The 15,619-nt window shown below is 35.4% G+C and overlaps 1 protein-coding gene across 3 annotated transcripts in view; it reads right to left on the reverse strand.

Moving 5' to 3' along the window:
* LOC129241547 (SCY1-like protein 2) overlaps positions 1-15,619 on the reverse strand; it is a 101,123-nt gene that overhangs the window by 21,520 nt on the left and 63,984 nt on the right. Inside the window, exons 16-18 of one of the 3 annotated variants that reach the window (XM_054877943.1) lie at positions 14,698-14,951; positions 13,954-14,022; positions 7,694-7,873 (exon numbers count right to left, since the gene is read on the reverse strand). In XM_054877943.1, coding sequence (XP_054733918.1) covers positions 7,694-7,873; positions 13,954-14,022; positions 14,698-14,951 — 503 coding nt within the window. Of the gene's footprint in view, positions 1-7,491; positions 7,874-13,953; positions 14,023-14,697; positions 14,952-15,619 lie in introns of those variants that run through there. The other 2 variants (XM_054877941.1, XM_054877942.1) reach the window with 2 other exon arrangements.

Below are 15,619 nucleotides of genomic sequence, written 5' to 3' on the forward strand. Positions count from 1 at the left end.
TGTTCCGTGCATGGGAGCCCCGGTTTAGATCTCTCCCCCCTCTCTCGTGTTAAATTCAGGTTTTCATATTTTTTTTTTCTACATCACTCCACATAAATTTGTACTATTTATTTTTGATATATTTATTTGATATATTTACTTAATATATATTTACCTTGGATTGCCATGTATTTCATCAGGCATATTGGAGACAACTATCTGTTGATGAGTCGCATCTGATGCGCAAGTTTGCGTCACATCAGTCTCACTCTGACTCATTTTGCCTGTAACTTAATTGTTCACCAACATACACTGAATTTCCTCTAAATAGTTACGCAATAAAGAAAAATCAATAGCCGTAATACGTATATTCCTTCGATTTAGCGATATTGTTAAAAACTATTAAGAATATCGCTTCGTTCAGTGCAAATCACAGGTCAACGCAATATCCTAACCTCGCTTCACACTTACTGAACGGCTGATGCACGGCGTGGGTAGTTTGCTATAGAGCAGTGCTGTCCATCCCATACATCAATTGATGACACGTATTCTTACTCTCCATCGTTCAGTCGTTAGCAAACCAGCAACATGAATAGGCGACACTGCCTTATTAGCAGAATCTTCAATTTGCAACTCGAAAAACTGCTATTCAATTTTGCGCCTTCTCATTTCGTTAACTTTCCCTGCATTAACATTCCCTGGTTTTAGAAAGTTATTGAAAATATCGTAGATACACTTTATTATCGACGCACAAAGCAATTAATGAGTGCCTAAAAGTATGCAACAGTTCTTTAATACAATACAAAACCACTACTGGCAAAGCAGTGCCATTTGACGGATTTCGGTAACGCTCCGAACTTACCGTTTCACTCGCCTATTTTCAATCTGCCTTGGGGCCCCCGACGCGCCTAAAGAAGTTTCACTTCAAAAACTACTTTATTAATTACTTTGTATTCCCAGAGAGTTTATGGCAGATCAGCGTTCATCAAGGCAAGATCATCAAACTCTCTAAATTTTTAGATGGTAGTAGAGATTTAGAGCCGAACTCCAGGGGCGAAATCGGCTCCTCACACCATTTTGACCCTCAATGCAGCCCCGCAGGCCAAAGCCTATACGAGCGGAAGGGCATCGGAATACATGTAAAAAGCTATGTTCGGGGGTACTCTGAGGAGAAGTCGGAACTAACTTTTATAGTTGATCGAAGGACAAAGGACTTACTTTAGTGATACCACTAAGGACTTCTCTCTTATCTTTCTGGAAGCTTCGGGGCGCTCTTCAAGAACCCAATGTTAGGCATGTATGTCTTACCCTGATCAGCCAATAGCTACCGAAACCCTGGCGTGCTACGTCAGCCAAAATGTTATTGTACATAAATGAATGTTGGGACCGACCTGATCAGGTTTATCTATAAAATGCTTAGTAGCAGAACGGTCAGGGGGCGCCTTTCGCACTATTTTGTGAGGGTTTGTCGTTGTCAATCACTTGCTGGGAGTGTTGGTGACAAGCGGTAAATTGTTAAATCCTCTCAAAGCCGGGCTCGTTCTATTCGCGAAGAAACATAAAATATCCAGAGTTAAATTTCCCTTAATAAGGTGATTTATGTAGGTGCCTTGACGTAAAGGTTATGTGGAAGCTCAATATTGAGAAAAGGAAGGCAGCAGCTGCGTTTCTATACCGGACTAATTTCGAGCTGAGTACTACAAGCATATCATCCAGATCCTACGCGTATTTAACCATAGTAAAAAATGTAGTTACATAAAAATGGCGGGATGAGGTAGACCTCCGATATTATTAAGTGGTGTTTTACTGGTCGAACATTAGACAAAAAATGTATCTAGTGAATTACTGAAGTTGCCTAAATAAATTGTTTTTAACACAGTTTTCCAGCGATGATTTTACACGTCTTAATTATGCACCAATACGTTTTGCTTACGCCTAGGGTTGTCCTAAAAATCCCAATTGTTTTTTTCCAAAAGCAAAAATACGTTAACTTAAATGGCGTTTTAACTTCACACCCTCAATGGAACAAATTTAAAACCTTCTTGTGCACCCAAGTTTTGACATCTTTTTTAAACCGTTTTTAATATGTGGCAGTTTACCATTTCAAATCCTCTCTCATCCAGAAATAGTCGTTTTTGTCATATATTTTTTTATCATTTCATTGATGTCATAAATTATGGAAAGCCAAAGCAAAAATATAAGTTTTGATCGTAAAATTAATGCAATGGTGTTCGTGAACAACAATTATTACAAAGGTGAGTTTTTCGACAAGGGAATGTGGTTAGGTTTCTGCAAAAAGCTGAAAATCATGCAAAATTTGGTAGGTGGCAGGGTAAGAGTTAAGCGCGGGGCAGGCGCTACTAAACGAAATTCCACACATATGCGTGTATGAATTCACTAACACTAAAATGCATTTTTAAATTAACTAATTCCGCAAAACGGTCTCGCCAATGTAACTGATATTCTACTAAATATATTTAAATTAAAATCTAAGTGGATTTTACGTCTAAAAATACAAAAATACTTTCATTTAATTACTCAAGTATCGATTACAATATATTAAGTGCACGTTAAAAAATGTATAACATCATTTTTGTTTGATTTAAAGTTAATATGTACAACGTGCAGCTGTTAAACTAAACGAATATGGTATGCTTGTTTTTCGTTTTGGTTTCGTGGGAGTAACGATTTCGAACACATCCATAATAATAGTTTTTTAATAAACATTTCCGCTTGCTACTGCGTTGTTACTTAGGTATTATTGAATTATGCACGTTTTTATTCGTGTGCTTAGTTCTTTTAATTTTTCAATATTTTTTTCATTTACTTAATATTATTCTTTCTTTCTGCATTTGTTTCTAGCAGCAAAACAGCAAATATGCGACAAGTGTATATATTCAAATATAAATGGTAAGGAATTTTAACGATACTAGGCCATGAATTAAAACATTTATACAATTAATTAACGTTTGTTTTGTTGTTAATATCATCGACATTTTTAAAGTAAATAACATTTATTATACACTTTTTTTTGGTTTTTATGTATGTATATTAGGGTGGTCCAAAAATGCATGGGAAAAAATTTATATTAAAATTTTTATGCTGCCGCCCCCCATAATGGTAAAGAATGAAAAATAAAAAGACCCGTATTTTTTTTTTTTTAATCAGACCATATCTAATGGTGCCGCCGGGGCTTTGAAATATCCCATGTATTTTGCATGGGGAAAAAATACTTTTTCGTAGATTTCATGTAAAAACCTGGAAAATGAATATATTTTAACCGGATACCTCAGTTTCTCTTCATAATTGGTCAGGGAATAACAACCAATTATGAAATAATTAATTTTTTTTGTATTAACTATTTATAGAACCCCAAAAAGCCCCCATAAAACGAAAATCTAAGAAAAAATCGAAAAACAATATTTTATATTACTTTTATGAAAATAGTTAATACAAAAAAAATTAATTATTTCATAATTGGTTGTTATTCCCTGACCAATTATGAAGAGAAACTGAGTTATCCGGTTAAAATATATTCATTTTCCAGGTTTTTACATGAAATCTACGAAAAAGTATTTTTTTCCCATGCAAAATACATTGGATATTTCAAAGCCCCGGCGGCACCATTAAATATGGTCTGATTAAAAAAAAAAAAAATACGGGTCTTTTTATTTTTCATTCTTTACTATTTTGGGGGGCGGCAGCATACAAATTTTTTTTTGGACCACCCTAATGTATATGTACTATACAATTTTTATGCAAGTATTAACTATTTTAGTAAGTATGTATGTAAAATAATGCGCAACATTTGTGGAATTCAAGCCTTTTATGGTAACAAACGGATGTGTTACGGCAGGAGTAAACAGGATCCGCACACCACTTGCTTTTTTCACTAAACGTTGTTATAGATACCGACGAATGCACTGAATAGTCAAGACAAATTGAGTATGAAGGTGGCACCTTCCCAAAACAGTTGCTTTATTTTTCGCGATTTTGACAGGTGTGACGTCAGCTCCCTTCCATACAAAGCAAAGGAACAACACAAGGCGGAAAAGTTAGACCGGTCAAATTAGGCCAAAACGTAAGGGTGAAGCTACTAAAATTCATAACTAGCTGAAAATGGATGAAATTGTTCAACACATATGTAAAAATAAAATTTTAAAGATCCCAATTGATCCAGCCGGTGGAAAAATTGACTCAAGGTCAAAGGTTAAAAAAATGGGGTTTTCGTGAATTTCTCGAAAACGGTCAATCTTATCGCAAAATTAACTCAGACAAAAATTGTAGATCATAGAATTATCTACAAAAAATGTATCAATGATTTTTTTCCCTAAATACCACCGTTTCTAAGATATAACGAAGTAAAGAGTTGCAAGTGTCATTTATTATTTTGATCTTTCATAATCCATGGCAGTGCTAACGAATTCAACTCTTCTCGCACGTAAAATAACTCCCGCCGCAAACATCCGTCCGATTGCCATAAGAGGGATGATTTTTACCCTCTGCCTCGTCTACATATTGCTTGCACAAACCACTTAGATACAGTATTCTCTTTAACACTGCTTTACAGGAGCATAGTACTAAGTTCGCGTTTTACGTGAAATGGCTGTCAAAATCCATACAAATTGCATTGCTGTGAAATATGCGTAAAATTTCATATATATCTTACGGCAACGTAGTACTCATTCATGACGGCAGCAACATTGTTTCACACCTATTTGTGCATTTGGTCATATAAAATTCAGAGTAAACTAACAGTTCATTTGCGAATGAAGTGCTTGAGTTTAAATACTCCGAAGACATGGTATTTTTGAGCGAAAATATTGGCAAAGAGTGTAAGTAAATCTTCTTTATATTTGTTTGTGTCAATATATATAATATATGTCTGTTGATTTGTTTAAAAATACTTTTCTTACGGAACTTTGCCAATTGATCACCCCAGAAGCTCATAAATTTGACGTTTCTTCTCATTTGACAATCAATGTTGCTAGCAACATTTCACGGCTGTGAGCCTTAACGGCAGTACTATGCTTAACATAAAATTAAATGTATTTATGCATTTCCTACAGAAAAACTTGGTTCGAAGGTTTCTGTTTTACACTCGTACAAGTTTTCAAGTTCGATATCTTAGATTTTTCACTTGGAAAAAAAATTAAATTAAATTCACTTACGAAAATGTTTCTGTACGGGTTAAAAATTAAAAACAAAAAAAAAAATGTATGGAAAAGTCAACAGAAACATCTTCAATTTTTCATAACGAAAATCTCAAACAGCGGCATTAAAAATGGTGGCAGCTCCAAATAAATAATTAAAACTAAAAATTTTGTATTTCTTATATTTACTTAAAAAATATGGAAATTATTTGGATTATGATATCTTTTCTTGTTTAGAAATCAATGATGTGTTTAGTTAAGAATTCAACGAAACTCATGACACCTGTGGAAAATATGAAAATAATTGTAATTGACTTTTTGTATAAAATCCAAGATGTCGATTCGCCGTGAGATTTAATATGTACTACTTTGGAGAAAATATATAACTTCTCGAGACAGGAATAATGACACATTATTGTTGAAATTCGGGTGTAAAGTAATAATAAAAAAATTATTGTGTACGGGAATAAGTTTCCGTTCTTCGTAGCCAAAGTTACGAAATATTTAAAGAATTAAATAATACACGATATTATGTATGAATGTGCCATTGAAAGCTACAACTTTACTCCATTTTTTAGGCAGCATACGGATTCCTCTGACGGAAAATTCAAGTTCTTGATCCATTCATTGAGCCAGTTTGTGATGCTCTCGTAAGAAGGGAACCGCTCTCCAATAAGGGCTGACTGCATTGATCGGAACATATGGTAATCCGAAGGTGCAATGTCTGGGGAATATGGCGGGTGGGGCAAGATTTTCCAATTAAGTCTCTCTAAATATTTCTGGACCGATTTAGCAACGTGTGGCCTGGCGTTGTCATGCAGCAAAATCAGTTTGTCATGTCTACCGTCCCATTTCGCCCATTTTTCTTTAAGAGTTCGATTTAAACGCATTAGCTGCAGTCGGTAACGATCGCCAGTGATGCTTTCAAATGGTTTAAGGAGTTCATAATAGATCACATCCTTCTGATCTCACCAGATTCACAACATAACCTTTGAAGCATGAACATTTTCTTCGCTGTCGATGGACTTGGTTCACCTGGCAAACTTCAACATTTTCGACGCTTAGAGTTATCATTTCATCATTCATTTTTCATCGCCGGTGACCATGCGATGCAGAAAACCGTTCAAGAAGCATCTCACACGTCAACTAAACGTATCTCGATATCCCTCTCCTTCAGTTCATGTGGCACCCTGTTCCTTGCTTTCCGGGCCATTCTCATCGCATGCCGTGGTCGATCTGTTAACATCCAACTCTTTAGACATATCATGAAGAGTTCGACATTCGTCCTCATCTTATTGTAGTTGAGTATCCTCGATTTGTTTCGGGGCCCCTTCGCCATCTTTATCACTCACGTCGAAACTGCCACTTGTGAAGCGTCGAAATCAGTCTTTACAAGTTGTATTTAATGGAGCGTGATTACCGTAAATATTGATCATTATACGACATGTTATAGCTGCACTTTTCTTCAAAAGGTAATAAAAGCATGACTACCCGCAAATGCTGTTTTTTGGGACGAACGAAGATATTTTTGACGTCAGATAAAAAAGGGTCTTTACGCTTCAAACGAAAGTCATTTACTGTGATCAAGACCTCACATATACACATTCAAAGACTAGTAATATACGAACACAAAAATAGTATCAGCAGCGACACCTCTTTTACGAGGGCGGAAATTTATTCCCATACCCAATATTTCGGCGGTTTTTAGAAGGCTAAACAAACTTTTTTTATGGCCGAAATCCTCTCAACATTAGCGTTAAATATAGGTGAGGACTTTTGCAACTTGGTTTTCATATTGCGACCGACCCGGTCTAGAATACATGCACATGTGGCTTTCAGGGTGTAGGAACGCGCGCTGAATATCGCAGAAAATGGTTACAATGTTGGTGAAATACATTTTACATTCATACGTACACAAGTAGCTTGATACACATACATTTGCATGTAGTTCTAATTAAATATTGTGCTTCGATTTTATTTAAAGCAAAGAATAAATTTGACTTGTAGTATTCTTAAGTTCAATGTATTTTCCCTGGTGCAATGTGATCCAGAACAGCGGTTGTGTAAAATTCTATTTTTCGTTTTGGTTTTTTTATCTGCTTTTGTATGTATCCAAAAAAAAAAAGAACTATTCCCAAATTCAATGATTTCTTATTGTTTAACGTTATTGTGACGTTCGTGTGCACGCGGAGTGCGTTTTACTACGTGTTTTTTGTTTTTTTGAATTATTTAAAAAAGATTTTTGTTTTTCGTTAAACACTATTCTCTATATATTTAATTACTTATTATATATGTGTGTAAATTAAAAATTTTGTTTTGCTTTCATTAAGTATTTAGTTACAAAGCACAGCTCAAATGATTCAATGCATATTTACGTTTAAGGCGTTTGCAAATCTTCATATCTTGCTAACGCCAACAGGCTTCACTTGTTCAATTCTTCATTACTGACTGAATGTGATATTGAGTGACGGACACTTTCGGACGTAGGTACGTTGTCCATTAACCATTAAATGTTGCACCGGGCTTGCATTGCCTGATACAGAAGTAGTTATTTGTCTTACCATTCCGCTGCCAAGTTGTTGTAGAATGCCAGAGCCAGATCCCAATGGTCCGGATGAGAGTACAGTAGATGTACGTCTGGAACGGATCGATTGCATGCTGGATGATAATAAAAATGGTACACTGCTCGATGTGTTCGGCATTGATCCACCCTGTTTGTTGGAGGATAATAAAGGAGATTTCTTTGAAAGATTATGAAGTCTCTTCATAGCATACAAATGCTAATGTCATAAATATGTACATATATGTATATGTGTATTGCCATATACATACATGTGTGTGTGTGTCGGTGTTTCTTGTGCGAAGTTTGAAGAAGAATATGTGTGCGTTTATAGGCGTACATTTAATTGGTGAGTTGATTACAATAAGAAAAAAATATATATAATATTTAGTTCATATAAACATTTAATAGATATAAATTGAAATTGGCAACACTAATTCATATACATAATTAATTTAAAATCTAATATTCATTAGTAATTCGATAGTTTTTCCAATTATACATTTTATTTTATTAATTAAGTATTATTAAATTTTTTTAAATTTTATTACTCAGTATGGCCGCAATATTCTAGAGCAATGTTATTTTTTAATTTTTTTCACGCATTTTTTGGAGCTCACTCACATTCTTCTTCGCTGGAAATACATATGTTTCATTTGGGTTTACTAGTTATGCGCTGTAGTATTAAAATTTTTGCAATAAAATGTGATGGTTAATGCGTTTTATTGAAACTGTTGAACAATAATAAAAATTAACGAACCATTTAGGCAACGAATCGAACAACCAATTACACAAAAGAACATTTTAAGTACATAAAACACAATGTCACAAAAGAAATTTTAAAACGGAAGCAAAACAATAAACGCTTAAACAGTAGTCATTATGTTAACAATAAATAAACGCATATAAATATATGTATGTAGGTATATACTTATGGCGATATGATTGTATACTATATATAGTAATTTGGTGAAATAAGTAGTGGTAGGTATTTGTTTATTTGTATGCATTTCGCAAGAACAGTTCAACGCAAAACGAACAACAACTCAACAAACGATAGAGGATATGTATAAGTATATGTATGTATATGCATTTATTTTGTATGTACGCTGTACCTGAAAAAATATTCTCAAACCTTTGAAAAAATCCTAGTTCTCAATTTGATATTTAGCATTGAAACTAAATGGAATTTGAAACTAAATTAGAATTTGAAACTAAATATTTTCTTAAATTTTTTCTCAAACGTTTGTTATCAACTTTATTACGTATTAGGAAAGATTTGACAAAATGCTGTCATCACTATTGCTTGAAAATGACTGCCATGGCTGGTAAATACACCTGGAAATTAATTAAATTTCGAAAAAGCATGTTTTTTATTTATTTAGAGTCTACCCCATTTATCCACATACATAAATAAATGGAATTTACATTCCACAATTTTAGCCTGAGAAAAAACAAAAATTAACAAAATCTTGAATTCATGTTCAAACGAAGAAGCATACAAAATTGAGTGCCCTTAAAATATTTTACAAATCTCCCTTTCGGTATTTAGGGCCTTTATTTCAGCATTCAAACGCCCATTCGGGTTTCATAGCTGCTTTCAGCTCGTTTATTATTTATTTCTTAGTTTTCTGGTCAATCCCGATTTATTGATATCACACAATTGAGCGGGTGTTTAAAGTAGGTTAGGACATTTGTAGATGAACCGATTGTTTTCTGATAAAAAACAGTATTGTACAATATACCGAAGGGTTTGGCCCTTTAACTTCGCTCTACGCATATTTGGCTGTTGCAATTTATCCAGAAGGCATTCTCCCATTTATCCTTTTGGTATATCCAGAAGGCTTCGTTTTCGTTTTTATTGGGCAGGTCTCAAACCCAGCGCACAATCAGCTTTGCTGGATTGCTTTGCCTTCTCACATTAGCGCGCTATCGAAGTGGTGTTCGGAAGCTTCGCAGAAGATTTTTGTAGCTAGCCCGAAGTTGTGAGCTGCTTGGACCATATGCCGAAGAATTGTCCTGGCCACTTCCAAGTGAATAACAAGCAATGACTTTCTCCACTTGCGTAGACTTCTACATATGGAACCATTTTTCCATCTGAATAAAGAAGTAAAGCGAATGGGTTTGGTAGTGAATGAGGGCAAAACGAAGTACCTCCTGTCATCAAACAGCTCACAAACAGTCGGCACACTCGCTTATCGGTCGGCGCACGTCACTGTTAACAGATATTATTTCAAGGTTGTAAGGGATTGTCGTCCGAGTGGATACAAACGCCCCGCCTCTGAAACTATTCGATGCGGTACCAGCTGGTGGTAGCAGAGGAAGATCAGGTGGAGGCGCCAGTTAGCGCGAGAAAGAAACGCCTGGCGTGCTTTGTTAAACTCGACATAAGCGGTTATTGCGCCAATCAAGAGGAAGAAGATATCCAGAAGGCATTCTATTAAGCGCGTCTTTCCAACATCTGCACTTGAAGCACATCCCTACACTATTATAAAACCATCTCCATGCTTAGAATTAGCCTTTATATTCTTCAACTCAAATTCAGTATTGGGCTTTCTGCAGTCATAACACTGGCCATTCTGCCCATTTAAGTTATATTTGCTTACATCAGTGTGTAGTACCTTAAAACAATAGAATAAGTGCAAAAGGAAGTTATTTGGTTATGTTTACCATTTTCCCAAAGCCTATACCTTGAGGCAAATTTCTTTCGAGCGCTCAAATAAATCGCTTCTTTCGCGCAGTTTGCCCGTGGTGGTTATGTTTATTAAAAACATTTTTAACTGTATCACTGTAAACCTCTTTATTAGTATATTCCTTTAACCTTTTATTAAGTTTTATGTCTGATGCAAAGTGACTTTCTAACCTTTGGAGTTGAGGACTCTTCAATTTGAGAACTAAGCATATTCAAATTGTGCCTTTTAGTTAGAGAACGTTTATCAACGGTAAGTTTAGATGAATTTGAGAACTAAAGCTGAAGATTTGAGAAAATGGTTAGTTATCAAATTCGCCTCAACTTGAGATAGAACAAAACGTTTAATGGGAGTGAGGAAAATATTTACTGAAAAATCCATACTTGTAGTAGAGTTCGTAACATAAATGCTTATTTTACGCGCATGATTTCGAATCTGTGCTGGCGAATAGAGCGAAATAATCGAAAAAATAATAATATTTGCAAACAATGAGGAACAGCTGCCTCATATTCTCTAATAGTTTGGACTTACACCCAAGCGATAAGGATATCAAACAGCTATTGCTCAATTCAACCTGTTAAATTTCTCTCGAGTAACTCGCATATTCGAACTCTACTATCAGGTATGCATATGAAGATCAAGTGTTCCGGCAGTGTACAAAAAGCATAGGTGTATAGTTAGCATTTTAGAGTAAGCAAAGGACAGTTGAATGCATTTGTTTATATTTGTGTGTAATAAGTGAGAAACATAGTTGTACTTGTAGATATGTATTTATATGCTTTTGTGTGTGTGTGAAACAGTGGATAAATAAATGATTTGTACATCACGCGTTGTAAAGTCAAAGCGAAAACGTGTACTCACGATCATGCTCCGTGCAAGCTGCGATAATTTCCAATTAACCGAAAGTAAATGAAATAAAAAATATGGTTGGATAAACAATGGAATGCACACATTGGTAGAGAATTTGCTTAGAGATTGAAAATAATACGAAAATCAATACAAAACCAAAACGTACATTAAATCATACATATGAAATAATGAAATTATGCCCACTGAGATAGTTACATAGTGAAATTTGGTATATTTACGTAATTAACTGAGTAATTTAGAAAAGCTCACGCTGCGGAACACTCAGATTTAATGAGGAATCGAAAAACATTTGCACGCCTATAAAGATAGCTGCAAATATGTATGTATATATAACCAGGACACGTACATTAAGTAGATATTGAACGTTTACGATTTTGATCTTTGAGAAAAGTAGCTGTGACGGTTGCAGTCACTCAGATGTACGAGTATGACATTAAAATAAGGAATTTTATGAATTGGCATGAAAATTTGAAAACACCACGGCAAAATAAAAAAACACACTGACACTCACATGAAATAAATGAAAACAGTTATGTATTTATGTATATAAATACAAAAATATGCTCATGTCTGGCCGGTAGAACGGAATTAAGTCATGTACAACATTAAATATTTAAAAGTTACAACTAAGCATTTATCAAATATAATTTCATTTTTCAAATATAATTTCAGTTATCAAAATTATAATTTATTAAATAGCGAATGCAGCCTAACATTTCCTACTCCCTACTATGAGGCCTATACTTTTGTTCATACCACGAAATCGACTAAATATACGACTACGACTATTCAACTAAAAAGAAAGCTCCGTTTTCACTTTACATGGTCCCACTTGTCTTTTTCCTGTTCCCATGCCTTAAGCTACCACTTCGCCGAAAGCGGTTTGAGACGATTGAAGAGCAAAAACAGAATTCGTAAACGACTCTAAAATCGCATACTGAAAATTGAAAGGAATAAAATAATAGGCCTTGAATATTAGACAAATTCTGGGTAATTTGTGAACAGAAGTAAGGGATAAAGACTGGTATTGTCCTCTTTATCAGAAGGAGGCAGAAGGAGGAAGTTTATGGACTCGTTCTGCCTAAGCCAAAAGGAGTCATAGAACAGCTATCCAAAGAAATCAAATATCTTGGAGTAATCCTCGATAATAAGCTCCTCCAAATACATCCAATGCACTTACAACCTTCTGACTGATGTTACCTGTCATGTTCGACTGACTGTCGCAGATCCTTCTGTCATTAAGCAGAAGGGAAAGGTGGGCATCTCAGATGGTCCACTCTGCCCAGCATATGGAGAGGAGGATGAGACGGCAGGCCACTTTCTGTGCGTCTGCCCGGCCTTCGCTCGAATTTGGCACTGTTGTGTTACGAAGCGACCTCCTTGTCATCACAAGATCTACACAGATTTCTTCGGAGGGAGGAAGAATAGACTTAATGTCAGACTGTCCCATCTGGCAGGTGTGCGTGTCAACAAACAAGAAGACTAAAACCTAATTGTTTCGTGGTTTAAATCACGTTTACAAACCGGCTCCAACCAGCCTCTTCTCTTAACACGAAATACGCTGATCTAGAGTTCAAGAGTAATGACTACTTTAGCTCACTTATGGGCAGCTAAAAATATACGAATACGAAGGTTGCTAATTGCTTTTTCATCGTACATTTTCTCCACATACGACTACTTTCTGTTACTCAATATAAAGAAATAGTTCGATGGTAAGAAGATTGGTTCGAATGAAGAGTTAACTTATGAAAGGGAAGCATTTTTTATGGCGCGGGTCGAGTGATGAACCCATCGATGAATGATAATCATGTTTTGAGCGCAACTTACATTTAGGTGGACACTAAAAAGTGGAGTAATGTAGAACGAATCACATATAGCGAAAATGTGACTATTATAGAATAGATTTTCCAAGACTTATTAAACCACTCTCAGATATGTATACTAACATATTTCTACACTTATCATATTTTATTTGTTAACCTTGCCTTATAAAAAATCAGCATGAGAAAACAATTAATTACAATTACATTCCAACGAAAACAGTTATTTGAAATTATGTTCAGTGTGTGAGGTTTCGAATGCCATCAGAGGGAAATCGTAAATTAATTTCGAAGGGCTTAAAAAACGGCAAAATGCAAATAAGTACATGAAAAAAACAATAAATTGGAAATGAAATGAGAATATATAGTTATGAAGCGGTTACTGTAAATGGTGGTATAGGTGTATATAATATTCTGGGATTGACATTTTTTTATTAAAAGGTTTCAGAACTAACTTTGAAATAAATTGCCCACCACCCATACCACCCCTACACTAACCGCTTCATCTTTCATAGGAAATAAGATAAATTTCCATGAACAGTTAATATAGTACGTTTTGATTTTATTAATATTAGAAAGATAAAGGCTTCCTTCGAGTTATTTGTACGAAAACGATTAAGATATACTGTATGTACGAGTAAGTAACTGTTTATCATTTGACGAGCGTGCGAAGGCGAGTACGAGCTTGCATTAATGGTATGAAACGAACAAGATACACATGTGCTTAGTAGTTCACACATTACAAAAACAAAGCAGCAATGTTGGTTAGTTACAGTTATTTATGTGAATATTCATATATGGGAACAACGCAACGCACTCGCACAAGAGACCTGAAGCGTGATTTGAATGGCAAAAATTGTTGAGACGTTTTTTAGACTTACAACATAGGCCGACGAAGAGGGTACCGACAAACTCGATCCGGAACTACCGCGTGCACCAAAACCATACGTCTATTCGAGGAGGAAGTGTAGAGGGCATTTACCATTTACCAATTACCATATCGTATATGTAGTTGTTATGTGGTGAAATATTAAGTAGTAAGTAAATGAGAAAAATAATTCCGAATTTCAATACTAATGATAAATTTAGATTTCTTCTTTTCGTTTTTTTTTACAGAAACAATAAAAAGTAGCTTCTAACTAACTAAAAAATATCTGCGTATAAGCTGCTTCAAAAATAAAAAAGCAGTTTTTATATGAACAATTTATGGGGCTATGCGATAGTAAAGCGTTTGCATAGAATGTACAACTTTTTTTTTTGAATTCACTAAATGGACGAACTATTTATGCAGGTATATGTATAAATTTACTTGTTTTGAGAAAGTAAAATTTCACTACAAACAATATACATATATGAACAATTTTTTTTTTTATTAATCACAATAAAAGTAGCACAGAGCAACCCCGCCCAACCTATAACTACATATTTAGGCAAAACAAAAATTGTTAACTCATTAAGCTTCTTTGCAACAGATTTACCAAACAAAAAAGAAAAACGAAACAATAGAAAACAAACTGAATTCAATGAACAGGGTCAACAAATGTAAATCAGCGAGCGCGCATACAAATGCAGACGCTGTAAGATGAATTGGAGTTGGATGTGGTGCAAGGAAGGCGGCTACTTACAGTAGGCGGTGACAGATTGATTGTCGAGCCACGTCGTTCCTGTGGTCCAATGCTCGAATGTCGGCGTGTTGGCAGTCCAGAGCCTGGTGTTCCACCAGGTGAGGATGCACACGATGGCGCTATGCGTATTTTCGGTGTCATCAAAGTGTTATCCGAGAGACGCCGATTGGGGAATGCATTAGCAACACGCAGGAAGTTACTATCGGGCGATGACGGCGAGCAACCAAACCACCAACCTCCCAGCATGCCTGAGCCTGTAAATAAACGAACTGCAAAAATTAAAAATATTCGAAGCAACAAATCGTCCGGCGATGGCTGCGCAGAATATGGTACATATGTTGGCATATCTGTACATACATATGTATGTATATATAGAGTTTTAACTTTGTTCACTTCTGTTAGTAGCAATTTTCTACACATCAAAGTCCTTATACAAAATAAAGCCCTGATATACGTAGGTAATGCATTAACTTCGCGAAGCAATAGTCGGGTAAGGCGTACGCGCCTGCCCGACGTTTTGAAGATTCATAAAAATAAGAAGAAGCTGTCATAATAACGGACTTACGAGTACAGTTGGAAGTAGCTGAAGTTATAACAGAAGACGAGTACAGTTTGAAGTTAGAAGAAATTAAAATAAAGCGGAATACTTTGAATTTTTATCCCGCCATTAAAATAATAGCGCAAGAAAAAAATGAATGCTCCAGTTTGCGAGGGATTTTTTGCATTTTAAAGTTTAACTATTCAGATGGATAAAGAAGCAAAGCGAATGGGTTTGGTGGTGAATGAGGACAAAACGAAGTACCTCCTGTCTTCAAACAAAAAGTCGGCGCACTCGCGTATCGGCACCCACGTCACTGTTGATAGTTATAATTTCGAGGTTGTAAAAGACTTCGTTTATTTAGGAACCAGCATTAACACCGAT

Source organism: Anastrepha obliqua, chromosome 3 (assembly GCF_027943255.1).
Source record: "Anastrepha obliqua isolate idAnaObli1 chromosome 3, idAnaObli1_1.0, whole genome shotgun sequence".
NCBI classification, from domain to species: Eukaryota; Metazoa; Arthropoda; class Insecta; order Diptera; family Tephritidae; genus Anastrepha; species Anastrepha obliqua.